At 47.1% G+C, this 15,376-nt stretch overlaps 1 protein-coding gene across 1 annotated transcript in view; it reads left to right on the top strand.

The window, feature by feature from the left end:
• Nucleotides 1-15,376, top strand: part of CUL3 (cullin 3) — a 215,332-nt gene that overhangs the window by 25,164 nt on the left and 174,792 nt on the right. The window contains exons 2-3 of the mRNA XM_033959756.1: nucleotides 744-941; nucleotides 12,465-12,578. Of these exons, the coding sequence (XP_033815647.1) occupies nucleotides 744-941; nucleotides 12,465-12,578 (312 nt within the window). The remainder of the gene's footprint in view (nucleotides 1-743; nucleotides 942-12,464; nucleotides 12,579-15,376) is intronic.

Genomic DNA, 15,376 nt, shown 5'->3' with positions numbered 1-15,376 from the left:
ATTGCCACGAAATTTGTCAATTGTGATGGTTCAAAAAACACATATTTAAGAGTACGGTAACACACAATACATTTACACGGGTGTCTCAAATAAAAGGTTGCCCCCCAAAGATAAAACCCCAGGTTTCAAAAGAAGAAATTCACGGCGGCGCCTTTGCGTCTCCCGTGCCAAATCTGGAAACATTTGTATTTTGTAACCAAGAAAGCTTTTTTGTCTATTTTTAAAGTAAAGTTTTAACAACCATGTTTTATCAATTGGCAAAGCTAAAGTAATAATCATAGTGGCTGGTGATGCTAAATCCTTCTCAGATGTTTCTAAAATCTGTGAAATGTTTAAGGGTTCTTGATCTGAAGATTTTACTTTTTGTTGTTGATTTTGTTCTTTATCAGGCAAATAATAAACCCGTGAAAATGGTAGTAATGATTCTTCAGGTATCTCCAAATTTTCCACTAGATATCTCTTAAGCATATCTCTAGGTGTTACCAACTCAAGTCTTGTAAAATTAATTAACCTTAAATTGAAAGCATCCATGTTAAACAGATTTTGAAAATGACTTGTGGTGGTTGAGTTGCTAGATCTTTTTTGTGATGCTTAGGATGATTTCAAAATAATATGACACACAATTATTGTTACTTTAAAGTTTTGCATATAGTATTACTAATTTTCTCTTGTCTGATAATATTTTTTTTTTAAATTGATGGGATTTTCTAGCTTTTGTATTGACCTCTTTTCTGCTCTTTCAGATGACTATGGATGAGAAATATGTGAACAGCATATGGGATCTTCTGAAGAATGCAATCCAGGAGATCCAGCGCAAGAATAACAGTGGACTCAGCTTTGAAGAACTTTATAGAAATGCTTATACTATGGTGTTGCATAAACACGGAGAAAAACTATACACTGGATTAAGGGAAGTTGTTACTGAACATCTTATAAACAAGGTATCTATACTTTTTATGGCAAAATTGAATTTCTCAGACTTAAGATTACATAAATAAGTAGTGAACATTTGTGGCGAGCAAAAGTAAAATCCATAAGCTCACTTATAATGAACTAATGTTAATATTTGTAAAACAAAAAAATACTTCTGTTTTGAATAATGCATTTAATTGTAATACATGTACGTCTGTTTTAAAGTGCGTGCTAATTGTAGGTACCAAAGGTACCGTATTTTCACGCAAATAACGCGCACACGGGTATAGCGCGCAGAAATCACGATGATATGTACAAAAACTTTGGTATACCGCGCTCACGGGTATACCGCGCATGCTGCCCGACGCTCCTTTCGCCCGCCCTGACTTCCGTGCACTGTCCCCCCTTGAAGGTCTGTCCCCCATCCTGAAAGCCTGATGCCCCCCCCGACGTCCGATACATCCCTCCCCCCGAAGGACCGCCGACTCCCCAACAATATTGGGCCAGGAGGGAGCCCAAATCCTCCTGGCCACGGCGACCCCCTAACCCCACCCCGCACTACATTACGGGCAGGAGGGATCCCAGGCCCTCCTGCCCTCGACGCAAACCCCCCTCCCCCCAACGACCGCCCCCCCAAGAACCTCCGACCGCCCCCCCAGCCGACCCGCGACCCCCCTGGCGACCCCCACGACCCCCCCACCCCCCTTCCCCGTACCTTTGGTAGTTGGCCGGACAGACGGGAGCCAAACCCGCCTGTCCGGCAGGCAGCCAACGAAGGAATGAGGCCGGATTGGCCCATCCATCCTAAAGCTCCGCCTACTGGTGGGGCCTAAGGCGCGTGGGCCAATCAGAATAGGCCCTGGAGCCTTAGGTCCCACCTGGGGGCGCGGCCTGAGGCACATGGTCGGGTTGGGCCCATGTGCCTCAGGCCGCGCCCCCAGGTGGGACCTAAGGCTCCAGGGCCTATTCTGATTGGCCCACGCGCTTTAGGCCCCACCAGTAGGCGGAGCTTTAGGATGGATGGGCCAATCCGGCCTCATTCCTTCGTTGGCTGCCTGCCGGACAGGCGGGTTTGGCTCCCGTCTGTCCGGCCAACTACCAAAGGTACGGGGAAGGGGGGTGGGGGGGGCGTGGGGGTCGCCAGGGGGATCGCGGGTCGGCTGGGGGGCGGTCGGAGGTTCTGGGGGGGGCGGTCGTTGGGGGGGAGGGGGGGTTGCGTCGAGGGCAGGGGGGCCTGGGATCCCTCCTGCCCGTAATGTAGTGCGGGGTGGGGTTAGGGGGTCGCCGTGGCCAGGAGGGTTTGGGCTCCCTTCTGGCCCAACTACCAAAGGTACGGGGAAGGGGGGTGGGGGGGGGTCGCCAGGGGGGGCGCGGGTCGGCTGGGGGGGCGGTCGGAGGTTCTTGGGGGGGGGGGGGGTCGTTGGAGGGAGGGGGGTTTGCGTCGAGGGCAGGAGGGCCTGGGATCCCTCCTGCCCGTAATGTAGTGCGGGGTGGGGTTAGGGGGTCGCTGTGGCCAGGAGGGTTTGGGCTCCCTTCTGGCCCGATATTGTCGGGAAGTCGGCGGTCCTTCGGGGTGGGGGTGCGAGTGGTCCTGCCGGGGGGGGGATGTATCGGACGTCGGGGAGTCGGCCGGGCAAGAGGGCTTGGGCTCCCTCTTGCTCCGATCGTGGATGCGGGTGCGGGTGGGAGCGCGTGCGAGCGGTCGTTCGGGGTGGGGGTGCGAGCGTTCCTGCTGGGGGGGTGAATCGGGCGTCGGGCGGGGTGGGAACTATGTTTTAAAACTTTTGTATACCGCGCTCACGCATATAACGCGCGAGGGGTATGCGCGGTAGGTAAAAACGCGTATAACGCGCGCATTATATGCGTGAAAATACGGTAATTTAGTTGAATGCCGGGAATCATATGAGCCCTTCAGATCAAACACAAGCAAAAAATCCAACCAAACTGCAGTGGTATGTCAAACAACGAACAAAAAAGAAAACTGCAGAGATGATGTACAAGATGCCAAGTCTTTAATCAAAAAACATTACTTTGAACAATAAACAGTTTGTATCCAAAATATGGTGAAATTGGGTGAAAAGCTGGGACCCGACACAGTCCATGTTTCGTAAAACCACTTCTTCCTCGGGGGTCCTAAAGGTATTAAATCCACTTTCTAGGAAATCATACAGATTACAACTGAACAAAATGATTTGGTAGACTAAAAAACGAGTCGAGTTAGCTCCTTCGCATTATTTCAGCTATATGCCAATTCATAGCCTCTATGGCTTAAAGACTTAGCAGAAAAGTCAGACTATGTCCATACCTACATACAGGAGAATCTGCCTTCACAACTGTGAATAGCAAAAAATCAACAAAAAGGTGACCAATGGTGTACAGTCTCTTTTTTTTTTTTGTGATTGACTCGACAAGATCGTGTTTCTGCCAACACGGACAGCAGCACATGTTGGTTCTTCAAGTTAGCAGTACTTTCCATGATGAGTAAAAGAGCATTGTGATTCTGTCTATCACGACTTACAGTAACTACAAGACTTCTGAGGCAGGCCCCTTGTGGCCCGAAACACGATTGTGTTGAGTCAATCACAATAAAAAGAGATTGAACACCATTGGTCACCTTTGTTGTTGTGTTTTGCCTACTTACATACATACATACAAATTAAAAGTGATTCAGGCATTGCTTATTCATTTCACTGAAATATCTGCTAGGATGTGAGGTATATATCTCCTAGTGCAGGGGTGCCTACACTTTCTTGGCTTGCGAGCTACTTTTAAAATGACCAAGTCAAAATGATCTATGAACAATAAAATTTAAAAAAAAACACAAAGCACACTGTGTGCAGAGAAAATGTTAATTATTTATATTCGGGGGTTTTTTTCCCAAAGAGGTCAAGGCAGATGACTTTTAAAATATGCAATGTCACCTCAGTAACAACTATAGGAAAATAGACAAATATACCCCCTTCCCTTTTACTAAACCACTCTGAGATTCTTGGATCTCATAAGAATCTCGGAGAGGGTGAGAGCCAGAAGGCCTTGAGCATGCGCAGATGCTCAAGGCCCCGCAGCAGCAGCCCAGCATGAAACCAGCGGCAGGCACTTTCAGCACCTGTGCACGGGTAAGCACAGGGCCGGCCAGTGGGGGGAGGAGGCGGACAGCAGTACATTTGGTCGCAAAGGGAGCAGTGCTGGAGGCCTTGAGGAAGAAGCGAAGCCAGTTCCCAGGGTGGCATGGTGGAAGCTCGCTTATCGAGTGAATGCTTGGTTTGCGAGTTAAAATGTGCTTGAGTGTTTTGCTTGTCTTGCAAAACACTCGCAAACCGTGTTACTCGCAAACCGAGATTTGACTGTAGTTGATTCATTTCTTCTTAAGTCTGTTTTTCATATGTTTAGCTTAGAAGATTGTCCTTATCAAAATGTATTTTATATATTCTTTGTAAATTTAAATATGGAAGCCTGAGTTTCTGTACCCATTGTTTAAAATTTTGCTCATTCTTTTGACATTAAAAGGTGCACACAAGAGAAACAGAAATATGATGACAGATAATGGCCAAATGGGCCATTCAGTCTGCCCATCCACATCATCTACTATCTTCTCCTCTCCCTAAGAGATCCCATGTGCTTGTCCCATGCTTTCTTCAATTCAGACACAGTTTTTGTCTCTACCACCTCTACCAGGAGCCTATTCTACGCAACTACCAACCTTTCTGTAAAAAAAAGTATTTTTTTAGATTACTCCTGAGCCTATCACCTTTTAACTTCATCCTATGCCTTCTCGTTCTGGAGCTTCCATTCAAATGACTCACCTCATGCACATTTATACATGTAGGTATTTAAATGTCTCTTCCTCAGCAACAGTAGCAGATGAATTTAGAGACTAGTGGGATAGTACACATCTACCAGCAGGTGGAGATAGAGAACTGATTAACAGGTGGTCCTATTGGTTGGCACCCTCCCTGTATCCTCAGTATTCTCTATCTCCCAGCAGGTGATGGTCGCTGTTCCACGAGCTCCTGGATTCTGACTGGATTATTGTTTATTCTTCTGTTGAGAGTTTTTCTCTTCAGATAGATCGGCATGTTTGACTGAACGGTGCCAACTTTGGGAGTCATACCTGGGCCCCCCCAGGTCCCTGCTCCACCCTCCTCTCCAGTGGATTGAGGTTTATTCCTGGTCCTCTGTTTTCTTCTTTCCCAGAAAAAAAAACCAAACAAACCCTATTAAGAGGCCAGTGTGCTGTTGCTGGACAGTGCTTTGCTGTCTGTCCCAGTCTGATACTACCAGCCTTAACAACGGTGGATTCGGGTGAGAATGCTTTTCTTTCTATTTCTTGGTGTTTTTTGGGTCTGCCGGTTTAGTCGCTGGGGTTTTTTAGCCAAGAGGTTTGTTTGGGGCAGCTGCAGTACTCGGCCGTTGTTTGTTATGGCAGCAGAGGCAGTTAAGAGGTGTTCCCGCTGTGGGAAGCGGCGAACACCGTTGGGCCTCTGTTCGGCAGGGTGTACAGACGCGGTGGGGGATGAAGTACAGCTCGCGCCTGATATGGCGGCTGTTTCCCGTGCAATTGAAATCGGCCCTGCTTCTCCCGCGCTTGCGGCTGTTTCCGTTCTGCTTCAATGCACGTTGGCGGCTGCACCGGCTGTCGGCTGTTTTTCTTCGTCTGCTTCCTTTGCGGGCACGATTTCTGAACAAGAGCAGACTTTTCAATGCAGGCCCAACCGAATCCGGTGGCATTTTCCCCGAAGTTCGTCATGTTGATGCACAGGGCCTTTTTGATGCAGAGATCTCAGCCTGCTCAGCGCCAGAACTGTATCTTAAACCAGGGGTCGGTTCTTCATGCCAGTGGACCTCCTCTGGAGTCTCAAGCCGCTAAGAGGTGCAGGGTGGCGCCTGTGGACGGTGGGGACCCTCCCTTAGAATTCGCATTCCCCCTGGCTCATCCAGATTCTCTGGAAGATGGTGAGGTGGCAGATGCGCTGGCTAGGGAAGTGGATGATCCTTCCGCACTCCGGCTTTTTCATAAGGAGGAATTGCCATTCTTTATTACCAAGGCGCTGCAGTGCCTTAATATTTCTCAGCAGGATATGCAGGCGTCGGGTACGACTAATCCTCTTATGGTGGGCATGAAAAAACCGGCTAAAGCGTTTCCAGTGCACGAAGTGATGCTTGAGCTTATTTCTGTGCAGTGGGACATGCCGAAGGCTGGTCTCCAGGTGGCGAAGGCTATGCGCCAGTTGTATCTCATATCTCAGGACGAGCTGGACAAGTTTAAGAACCCCAGGGTGGACGCTTTGGTGGCTGCGGTTACCAAGAGGACTACCTTGCCGGTGGAGAGTGGTATAGCCCTCAAAGACATCCAGGATAGGAAAATTTAATCTTCCCTTAAGCTGTCCTTTGAGGTAGCGGCGGTTACCTTGCAAGCGGCGGTGTGCAGTTCCTATGCGGCGCGGGCTTGCCTGCAATGGGCTCAAGGTATGGCTGATAAAATGATGGAGACAGGGGTGCCTGTGCCGGCCGACTTTCCAGATTTGGAAACGGGTTTAGCCTATATGGCGGACACCCTCTATGATATTATTCGGGTTTCGGCGAAACAAATGGCTCTTTCTGTTGTTTCTCGACGATCCTTGTGGCTCCATCACTGGGCGGGTGATGCGGCTTCCAAGCTTAGGCTCGTGCGGCTTCCTTTTAAGGGTCGGCTGCTATTTGGTGATGACTTGGACAAATTGGTTAAGGATTTTGGGGATACCAAAACGCAAAGGTTACCGGAAGATAAACCTAAAGCCCCCTTTGAGAGTGTTGTCTGCCAGAAATCGTTTCAGGGATGTTAGGAGATATAAGCCTGGAAAGCCATCCTTTTCCCCCATCTTCCAGGTCTTCCTATACCTCTAGGCCTAGGTTTGCACCGAAAAATTATTTTCGTCCTGCAAAACCCCAACCTGCCCCACCAGCCCAAACCCCGGCCTTGCGTAATTCCCAATGACTGGAGGTCGGCTCCTTCCATCGTGACCATTGGGGGGCGGCTGTCTTCCTTTCTGGTGGAGTGGGCCTGGATCAAGTCTGATCAGTGGATTTTGGACATTATTCAAGACGGTTACAAGTTAGAATTTTCCTCTCCCGTCGCCGATTCTTTCTTGGTCTCTCCTTGTACGGGGGCTGCCAAGAGAGATTCAGTGCAGTGCACTCTTCAAGTTCTTTTGGAAATTGGGGCACTTATTCCTGTCTCTCCAGGGGAAGGGGAAGTATTCCATTTACTTCATCGTGCCCAAAAAAGGGGGTTTGGTCAGGCCTGTATTGGAACGTGAGCGCAGGCAGGCAGTGATACAAAAACAGCAGACACACGACCGATTGCAGCATTCTGCCATCTTCCTCCCTCCACCTCACCTTAGATGTAGAGTATGCCGGCTTTCTTTTTCGCCCAACCGCATGTGCGACTGCTCATTTGTTCAATATTCTCCTGACGCAACCGGAAACAGGAAATTGCAAGAGAGGAGAAGATTGAAGAAGATTGAACAACTCGAGCAGCCGCACATGCGGCTGGGCGAAAAAGAAAGCCTGCATGCTCTACATCAGTATTTTTCAACCTTTTTACACCCGTGGACCGGCAGAAATAAAAGAATTATTTTGTGTACTGGCAAACTACTAGGATTAAAATTTTAAAACCCTGTTTCCGCCCCATCTCCGCAAGCTCAGTCACCTCAGTAACTATAGAAAAATAGACAAATATAGTGCAAAATATAGACAGCAGATATAAATTCTCAAAACTGACACATTTTGATCACTAAATTGAAAATAAAATCATTTTTCCTACCTTTGGTGTCTGGTGATTGATTTCATGAGTCTCTGGTTGCGTTTCCTTCTGTCTGTGTATCCTTTCTTTCTTTCTTCACTCAGGCCCAAGAATTGTCCCTTTCTATTCCCTCCCTCTTTCCTTCCTATGTCCTTAGTGCCCCCGGTGCCTCCTTCCCATGTCTTTAGTGCCCCAGTGCCTCCTTCCCATGTCCTTAGTGCCCCTTCCTGTCTTTAGTGCCCCCAGTGCCTCCTTCCCATGTCTTTAGTGCCCCCAGTGCCTCCTTCCCATGTCCTTAGTGCCCCTTCCTGTCTTTAGTGCCCCTAGTGCTTCCTTCCTATGTCCTTAGTGCCCCTTCCTATCTTTAGTGCCCCTAGTGCCTCCTTCCCATGTCTTTAGTGCCCCTAGTGACTCCTTCCCATGTCCCTCTCACTGCCTCCCCTCTGGCCTCGGGCTGCAAATTCTCAGCATGTGCAGCGTGCTAGGATGAGCCTGCCTGGCAGAATACAATAATGCAGTAGATATTCTGGTTTTAGCCCCACCAGAGCAGGACTACCCGGTAAAGCTTTTAAACCATGATTCGTGGCAATGATTTGAATATATCTGAATTCTGAAACAAATCAGACTTGCTTTTACAGCGATATAGGTGTCATATAAAGTGTAAATACACCCTCTCTCCCTTTCCTTTGTGGTTATCCTATCCAGCATACCAAGAATTTTTGTCCCACCCCCACCGCCAAAGCCTTCCTGCCTGTCTACCTTTCTCCCTCCCTAGCCAAAGCCAGTCTGCTGCCTCCCTGCCGCTCAAAAAAAAAAAAGCCTCCCTCCTTTTCCTCTTCTCTTACCGCCATGCTGCAGCTGCTAAAGCCGGAAATCTTATTTCCGACTCAATTCTGAAGTCGGAGAGGACATTCTGGGCTAGCCAGGCAGCGATTGGCTGGCCCAGAACGTCCTCTCCGACGTCAGAATTGACGTCGGAAAGACTTCCTGTCGGCTTTAGCAACGAACTGAGAGCAAGGGAAAAGGAGAGGCTTTTTTATTTTTTTTTTTGTGCGGACCGGCAGAAATTCAACCGACGGTTGAGGAACAGTGCTTTTCATCAAAGGTGAGGTGGAGGGAGGGAGATGGCCGGGTGGGGACCGGGCGATCCTTGGTTGCCTCACTGCGGAGACAAGTCCATTCACCGCTCCACGGGGCGGTGAATGGCCTTGTCCCCGTCCCCGCAGAGGCCACTATTTTTTCTTCCTCATTTTGGCAGGTTACCCGCGGCTAGCCGCGGGTAACCGCCACCATGTCATTCTCTAGTTGGTAGTTCTCTCTAGTAATACCTTTGCGATTTATGTTGGACATATTCTGGTTCCGACTGCTTGGGCTAGGAACAATACTCAGAGTGCCAACCAATAGGACCACCTGTTAATCAGTTTTCTATCTCCACCTGCTGGTAGATGTGTACTATCCCACTAGTCTCTGGATTCATCTGCTGCGTCTAGAGGAAAGCAAATTAACAGATAAGAACATAATTTTTCCTTATCATATCTGTTCTCTCCCGCCTTTCCTCCAAAGTATACATATTGAGATCTTTAAGTCTGTTCCCATATGCCTAATGTCAAAGACAACTGACCATTTTAATAGCCTTCCTCTGAACCAACACTATCATGTTTATATCTTTTTGAAGGTGCAGTCTCCAGAATTGTGCACACTATTCTAAATGAGATCTCAGCAAAGTGTTATACAGGGCCATCAACATTTCCTTTTTCCTACTGGCCAAACCTTTCCCTATGCACTCTAGCATCTGCCTAGCTTTTGCCATCACTTTTTCGACCACCTTTAGTTATTCAGAATAGTGAAGACACAGAAGGATTGCAAAGACCTGCAACGTGACATAAACAAGCTCGAGAAATGGGCCACGACATGGCAAATGAGGTTTAATGTGGATAAGTGTAAGGTGATGCATGTCGGTAACAAAAATCTTATACACGAATACAGGTTGTCTGGTGCAGTACTTGGAGAGACCCCCCCCAGGAAAGAGACTTGGGAGTACTGGTAGACAAGTCAATGAAGCCGTCCGCGCAATGCGCAGTGGCGAAAAGGGCAAACAGAATGCTAGGAATGATTAAAAAGGGGATCACAAACAGATCGGAGAAGGTTATCATGCCGCTGTACCGAGTCATGGTACGCCCCCACCTGGAATACTGTGTCCAGCACTGGTCGTAATACATGAAGAAGGACATAGTACTACTTGAAAGGGTCCAGAGATGAGCGACTAAAATAGTAAAGGGGCTGGAGGAGTTGCTGTACAGTGAGAGATTAGAGAAACTGGGCCTCTTCTCCCTTGAAAAGAGGAGAATGAGAGGGGACATGATCGAAGCATTCAAGATAATGAAGGGAATAGACTTAGTAGATAAAGATAGGTTGTTCACCCTCTCTAAGGTAGGGAGAACGAGAGGGCTCTCTCTAAAGTTAAAAGGGGATAGATTCTGTACAAACGTAAGGAAGTTCTTCTTCACCCAGAGAGTGGTGGAAAACTGGAACGCTCTTCCGGAGGCTGTTATAAGGGAAAACACCATCCAGGGATTCAAAACAAAGTTAGATAACTTCCTGTTGAACTGGAACGCACGCAGGTAAGGCTAGACTCAGTTAGGGCACTGGTCTTTGTCCTAAGGACCGCCGTGGGAGCAGACTGCTGGGCACGATGGACCACTGGTCTGACCCAGCAGCGGCAATTCTTATGTTCTCTTCTACAGCCAGCTTTAACAGAGGAGCACTCATATCCCAAACTTTTGCAAAAAGTTTCTTCTCTTAAGTCTCAGTCCTGATGCCACAGCTTCTGGGAGAGCGTTCCAGATTTCTACCACTCTCTGGGTGAAGAAGAACTTACTTACATTTGTACGAAGTCTATCCCCTTTTAACTTTAGAGAGTGCCCTCTCGTTCTCTCCACCGACAGTGCAACAAAGCCAGCCTCCCGCCATCGTTCTGCCCCGGAAGTGTTCTTTCTGCAGCACTTCCTCTTAACGCGTAGGCAGGACGCTGCAGAAAGAACACTTCTGGGGCAGAACGATGGCGGGAGGCTGGCTTTGTTGCACTGTCAATTAAGAGAATGAGAGGGCACTCTCTAAAGTTAAAAGGGGATAGACTTCGTACAAATGTAAGTAAGTTCTTCTTCACCCAGAGAGTGGTAGAAATCTGGAACGCTCTTCCAGAGGCTGTTATAGGGGAAAGTACCCTTCAGGGATTCAAGCCAAAGTTAGAAAAGTTCCTGCTGAACCAGAACATACGCAGGTAAGGCTAGACCCAGTTAGGGCACTGGTCTTTGACCCAAGGGCTGTCGTGGGAGTGGACTGCTGGGCACGATGGACCACTGGTCTGACCCAGCAGCGGCAATTCTTATGTTCTTATGTTATCACTCCCAAGACCCATTCCTCTTTCATGCACAAACATTCTTCACCTCCTAAACCTGGGGTGTCCAACCTTTTGGCTTCCCTGGGCCACATTGGCTGAAAAAAATGTTTCTGTGGCCGCGCAAATGCTGCAGCAAGACAGAGGAGGGAGCCGGCAAGATGGTAAACACCCGGGGGCAGCAGAAGAAAACACTTATCACCCTCGACTGCGGCTGCACAAAATACTTCATTGGGCCGCAGGTTGGACACCCCTGTCCTAAACCATACCGTTCCCCTCAGATTTTTGCAACCCAAATGCATGATATTAGTGGCCAAATTTCAGACCATTCTTCAAGCTTCGCTAGGTCCTTACTCATGTTCACACCATCAGATTTTGGTATCATCCGCAAAGAGGCAAATCTTATCCGATAGCCATTCATGCAGCAATATCACTTAAAAAAATATTAAAAAGAATAGGCCAAAGAACCAAAACTTGAGGTACACCACTGGTAACATCCCTTTCCTCAGATCTCGATTGACCATTATCCTCTGTCATCTTTCACTCAACCAGTTCCTGACCCAGTCTGTTACTTTGGGGCCCATCCTGAGGGCACCCAGTTTATTTATTAGGATCCTGTATGGAACACTTTGCTAAAGGCTTTGCTAAAATCTAAATACACATCTAGTGCACTCTCTCTATTCAATTTTCTGGGCACCCATTCAAATAAATTGATCAGATATGTCTGACTAGACCTGCCTCTAGTGAATACATGTTGCCTCGGGTCCTGTAATCCATTGGATTTCAGAAATTTCACTATTCTCTGTTTTAAAAGCATTTCTATTAATTTACTTACCACAGAAGTCAGCCTGTAATTCCCTACTTCTTCTGTACTTACACTTTTGTGGAGATGGACCACATCCACCCTTCTTCAACCCTCCGGTACCACTCCCGATTCTAGAGAAGCATTGAAAAGATCAGCCAGCAGAGCTGCCAGAACATCCCTAAGTTCCTTCAGTACCCTTGGATGTACACTATCCAGTCCCCATTGCCTTCAGTAGCTAACTCCTCATGAACACAATCCTCTGAAAATCAATCAGGGTCTAGCACACCTCTATTACTATTTGCTTTTGTCTTCTGTGGTCCTGCCCCTGGTGCTTCAGCTGTGAACAGAGAACAAAAATATTTGTTAAGCAATTCAGCCTTATCTTTATCAGCTTCTATATATTTTTCCCCTTCGCCTTTGAGTCTCACAATGCCACTTTTGCACTTCTTCCTATCACTATTATACCTAAACAATATCTTATCCATTTTACCGTGTCTTGTCTATACACAGTATAGTATTTGTATTTTATTTTCAAATGAGAATGGCTAATTTTTTTTTTTTAATTTCAGGTCCGAGAAGATGTATTAAATTCTTTAAATAACAACTTCCTACAAACATTAAATCAAGCTTGGAATGACCATCAAACAGCTATGGTGATGATTAGAGACATTCTAATGTACATGGTGGGTACTTCTTGTACCTTGTTAGCTATGATGTGTAAAGTGTTCTGTCATTTTCTCAAATATTATTTAATATGTATTTTAAAAGCAAATGCTGTGATATCTTAAAGCAACTTTGATACTGAACATGTATAATATGTTGCTTAAAAATTATGAAGAATTTTAGTAGCTGTACTGGTTCAGAAGAAGACTAAAATCTTAATAGGTTGAGACGGCCTTTATTAGACCATCATGAATTTAGTTTTCTGAAATTTAGTTTATCTGTAATGCATTGTTTTGTAACCTTGTATGCGTTATCCTGGTTCCATACTTTTCAATGATTTATTTCTATATCTTGTACATTTGATGAGGTGCTTTCTTAGGTCCAAGTTAATTAGTATCTGCAGAATGTAGATAAAAACAGGAAATGTTTTTATGTGCTTTCTCTTATTGTAGAGATGAAGATGTAGTTCATTCCAGAAAGAAACTTAAAAGTATTAGTAGTTAAAATTATTATTGTTTTTTAACTTTAATTCTGCAATTTCAATTAAACATCAGCTTGTACAGAGAAACCATGTGTGGTCACCAAAAATGCAGATGGATTTTCCTACTTTTCAATTCCATTTCAGAAATGTCTTTAAAGATTTGCAGACAACAGACTATTCGATATCTTTAACCTGTCCTTTTAATTATATAATCGCCATACTATCCTGAGCTGCTGCCTTTTCTAAGGCTTGTATTTTGGGGTTTTTTGCCAGCTCATTAATGTAGGGGAAATTTGACTACAGCTTTCCAAGTTAATCATGGAAGAGCAGAAGAGAAAAAAGTTTGGCATAATCAAACCTGAAAGATGTGTAATACCAAAAAAATCCACCCATTTGCCCGTCTGCATCTCAGAGAACCTTGGTGAACACACTCAACTCAATAGTCTCAAGCCACTGAATCACTATCCCAGCAAATACAAATGACCTCAATTGCTTCAGTGGTGGTTGTCACTAGCCAATCTTTCCAGGGGCCTTCTTTTCTATACTCTGCCACACTAAAAAACATTAACAACAGATGCTTCCATATCAGTTAGGGAGTCCATCTCGATGACCTCCATACTCAAGGCAGCTGATGGTCTTGAGAAAATTCTCCATATCAATATCATGATTAAAGAGACAATCTGCACATTTCAAGATTGCCTCCTCAATCAAATAGTACTCATTCGAATGGAAAATCAGATAGCCTTGTACAAACAAGAGGCATAGGGTCTTGCCCTCTTTCCCAAGAAGCAATTTCAAATCTGGTCCTGTATGATTTCTCGCAACATATTTCTAAAAGCAGTATTCCTTATAGGAAAGCAAAATATCTTAGCAGACAAGTTGAGCAGACTCTTGAGCCTCATGAATGGTCCCTCAGTTCAACCATATTACATCAGTGTTCTCAGAATGGGGGACCCCGGAAGTGGACCTCTTTGCATTCCACCCCTCTCCCCCCAAACACAAACCTTTTCTGTTCCAGAATCTACACTCTTTATTGTCTGGAGTAGAAATGCATTCTTCCTCAACTCATAAAACAAGTTCTTTATGCTCTCTCTCCAGTTCCTCAGGAAGATTCTACTCAAACCTCTTCAGGAACAAGTCACCATAATTCTCATTTTGCCTCGGTGGCCATGTCAACTGTAGTTCTGTCCTCCTACAGCTCAGTGAACCAATCACTTCCAATCTTTCCAACACAACATAGAATGAAGACTCTCTTCTCCATCCCAGTCTGCACTTGTTAGTGGGGAATCTCTCCAAGTACCGTATTTTCATGTAGATAACGCGTACCCGTGTAAAACGCACACACGGGTATAGCGCGCGAAAAACACAAATTTATGTACAGAAATTTTTATATTCCGCGCACACCCGTATACCGCGCATGCTGCCCGACTCTCCTTTCGCCCGCCCCGACTCTCCTCTGGAGACCCCGACTCTCTTTTCGCACGCCCCGACTCTCCTTTCCCCCTTGAAGTCCTGTCCCTACCCTGAAAGCCTAATGCCCCCCCCCTCCCCGACGTCCGATTCACCCCCCGCAGGACTGCTCGCACCCCCACCCCGAAGGACCGCTCGCACGCACGCGCACCCCCACCCTGAAGGACCGCCCGCACCCCCACCCCGAAGGAGCGCTCGCACTCCCACCCCGAAGGACCGCTCGCAACCCCACCCGAAGGACCGCTCGCACCCCCACAGCCTCCCCCCCCTCCCCCATGGAGAAGCTGTCTACCTTGTTTCCGGATGCCAGCGAGCCCAGCTGTTTCCTCTGCCGGCGGTCCCGCCCCTTCTCTGAGCCCTGCTGCGCTGCTTCCTCTTCCGCCGGTCCCGCCCTTTCTCTGACATCAGAGAAAGGGCGGGACCGCCTGAGAGGAAGCAGCGCAGCACAGGGCTCTGAGAAGGGGCAGGACCGCCGGCAGAGGAAGCAGCTGGGCTGGCATCCGGAAACAAGGTAGACAGCTTCTCCATGGGGGAGGGGGGAGGCTGTGGGGGTGCGAGCGGTCCTTCGAGTGGGGGTGCGAGCGGTCCTTCGGGGTGGGAGTGCGAGCGCTCCTTCCGGGTGATGAATCGGGCGTCGGGGGTGGGGGGGGGGGAACTATGTAAAAAAAATTTTGTACAACGCGCTCACACGTATAATGCACAAGGGTATGCGCGGTTTGTAAAAACCACGTATAACGCGCGCGTTATATGCGAGAAAATACGGTAGATGCTTTTGAACACTCTGTCAGCCATCATCAAACCTAGAAAACCTTCCACGCAATACTGCTATAGTTTCAAGTGGACTTACTTAAAAATCTGGTGTAATCT

This window comes from Geotrypetes seraphini, chromosome 9 (genome assembly GCF_902459505.1).
Source record: "Geotrypetes seraphini chromosome 9, aGeoSer1.1, whole genome shotgun sequence".
NCBI lineage: Eukaryota > Metazoa > Chordata > Amphibia > Gymnophiona > Dermophiidae > Geotrypetes > Geotrypetes seraphini.
The sequence above is the reverse complement of the archived record's forward strand: the minus strand, read 5'-3'. Positions and strand labels throughout refer to the sequence as shown.